This window comes from Lynx canadensis, chromosome D2, assembly GCF_007474595.2.
Source record: "Lynx canadensis isolate LIC74 chromosome D2, mLynCan4.pri.v2, whole genome shotgun sequence".
NCBI classification, from domain to species: domain Eukaryota; kingdom Metazoa; phylum Chordata; class Mammalia; order Carnivora; family Felidae; genus Lynx; species Lynx canadensis.
The window spans coordinates 144,987-146,691 of NC_044313.2; the positions used below are offsets into that span (position 1 = coordinate 144,987).

Genomic DNA, 1,705 nt, shown 5'->3' on the forward strand with positions numbered 1-1,705 from the left:
CAGCCCTTGCCGACCAGGGCCCCAGGTCCAGTGATCTTGTGAGTGGAGTCTCAGTCCTGCACCAGGGAGGGGAGGGGTGAGGACTGGGACTTCTCTGCACATTAGGGGCAACTGCTTCTTCTGTGATGTCCCTGCCCCCAAAGTTTTCCAGGACACAAATCTCCATTTTTATTACCAAAATAGTATTTGAAGTTCTCTTTCAAAGCGGGTCACACACATATTTGCGGGATGCTCAGAACAAGTTGAAACAGTGAGAACGTCTTTCCTTCACAGCAGGGTCAGAGCCTCACCCCCAGGGGCTGTGATGAACCAGACACTGGTCACCGAGTTCCTCATTCTGGGATTCTCAGAAACACCTCAGATGCAAATGCTCCTCTTTCCTGTCTTCCTCCTCCTCTACATGGTGGCCCTCTCTGGAAACCTGCTCATCGTGGTGGCCATTGGCTCCTGCCCTGCCTTGCACACCCCCATGTACTTCTTCCTGGTAAACCTGGCCGTGGTGGACATCCTCTGCACCTCCACGATCCTGCCCAAGCTGCTGGGCAGCATGGTGGCTGACAGGACCATCTCCTACGGGGGTTGCATAGTGCAGCTTTTCTCCTTCACGTGGTCTCTGGGAGCTGAGCTGCTGCTGTTTTCCGCCATGGCCTATGACCGCTACGTGGCCATCTGCTGGCCCCTGCGCTACAGCACCCTCATGGACTCCCGGGTTTGCAGGCTCTTGGCCGTGGCCGTGTGGACCATCAGCCTGGCCAACACTAGTGTGAACACCGGCCTCCTGCTGCACCTGCCCTTCTGCCATTCCAACGTGGTCGAGCACTTCTTCTGCGAGATCCCCCCTCTGCTGAAGCTCGCCTGTGCCCCGACACGCCTGAACGAGGCCATGGCCTTCACTGCAGACGTGATCCTGGCCTTGGGGAACTTCTCTGTGATCATGCTCTCCTACGGCTGCATCATCGCCAGCATCCTGCGCATCCGCTCGGCCTCAGGGAAGCGACGGGCCTTCTCCACCTGCTCCTCCCACCTCCTGGTGGTCTCCCTGTACTACTGCACTGTCATCTACACCTACATCCGCCCAGCATCCAGATACTCGTTGCACAAGGACAAGGTGGTGTCTGTGATCTACACTTCGGTGGCGCCCTCCCTGAACCCCCTTATCTACTCCCTGAGGAACACAGAGGTCAAAGCTGCCCTCCGGAGGCTGTTCTCCTGAGCTAAGGTCTGTGTGCCCAATGCCCAGGCCCCGCCACCTCCCCCGAAGGGTTTGGCAACAGGCAGTGATCCAGGGTACAGGTTTCCCTAAAGTGAGATGTGTCCTAGTGTCCGGGAGCCCCCATCCTGCTCCCTGCACGCACATCTCAATGTGCTGTGCAGCATCCATGGGGCCCAGCTGTGACACCACTGCACCCTGGGGCCCCAGGAAGCCCCTTATCCTCCCAGATGCTGGGTGTCCTGCCCTGTAGGGTCAAGGAGACCTGTGTGGCAGCTCTGTGAACTGAAAGGCACTAAATAGATTAAAGAAGTCATCAGTGTGGACATGGCCCTGTCCCCAGCCCTGGCTACCAATTTTCTCTCCAACATGCCTGTGCTCAAGGCAGGGGCTCAAGGCACGGGCTTTAAGTGGGGCCCGTGGCCGCCCCCCCACCCCCACACTCTCGAGGCTGTCTCGAGGCAGAGCCAGTGAGGGTGGCAGCTTGGGGGAGGA

At 58.4% G+C, this 1,705-nt stretch overlaps 1 protein-coding gene across 1 annotated transcript; it reads left to right on the plus strand.

Moving 5' to 3' along the window:
- The first annotated feature begins 304 nt into the window (after window positions 1-304).
- On the plus strand, window positions 305-1,213 carry LOC115526958 (olfactory receptor 13G1-like). Its single transcript, XM_030334248.1, has one exon. The coding sequence runs from the start codon at window positions 305-307 to the stop codon at window positions 1,211-1,213; it is 909 nt and encodes a 302-aa protein (XP_030190108.1).
- The last annotated feature ends 492 nt before the right edge of the window (window positions 1,214-1,705 follow it).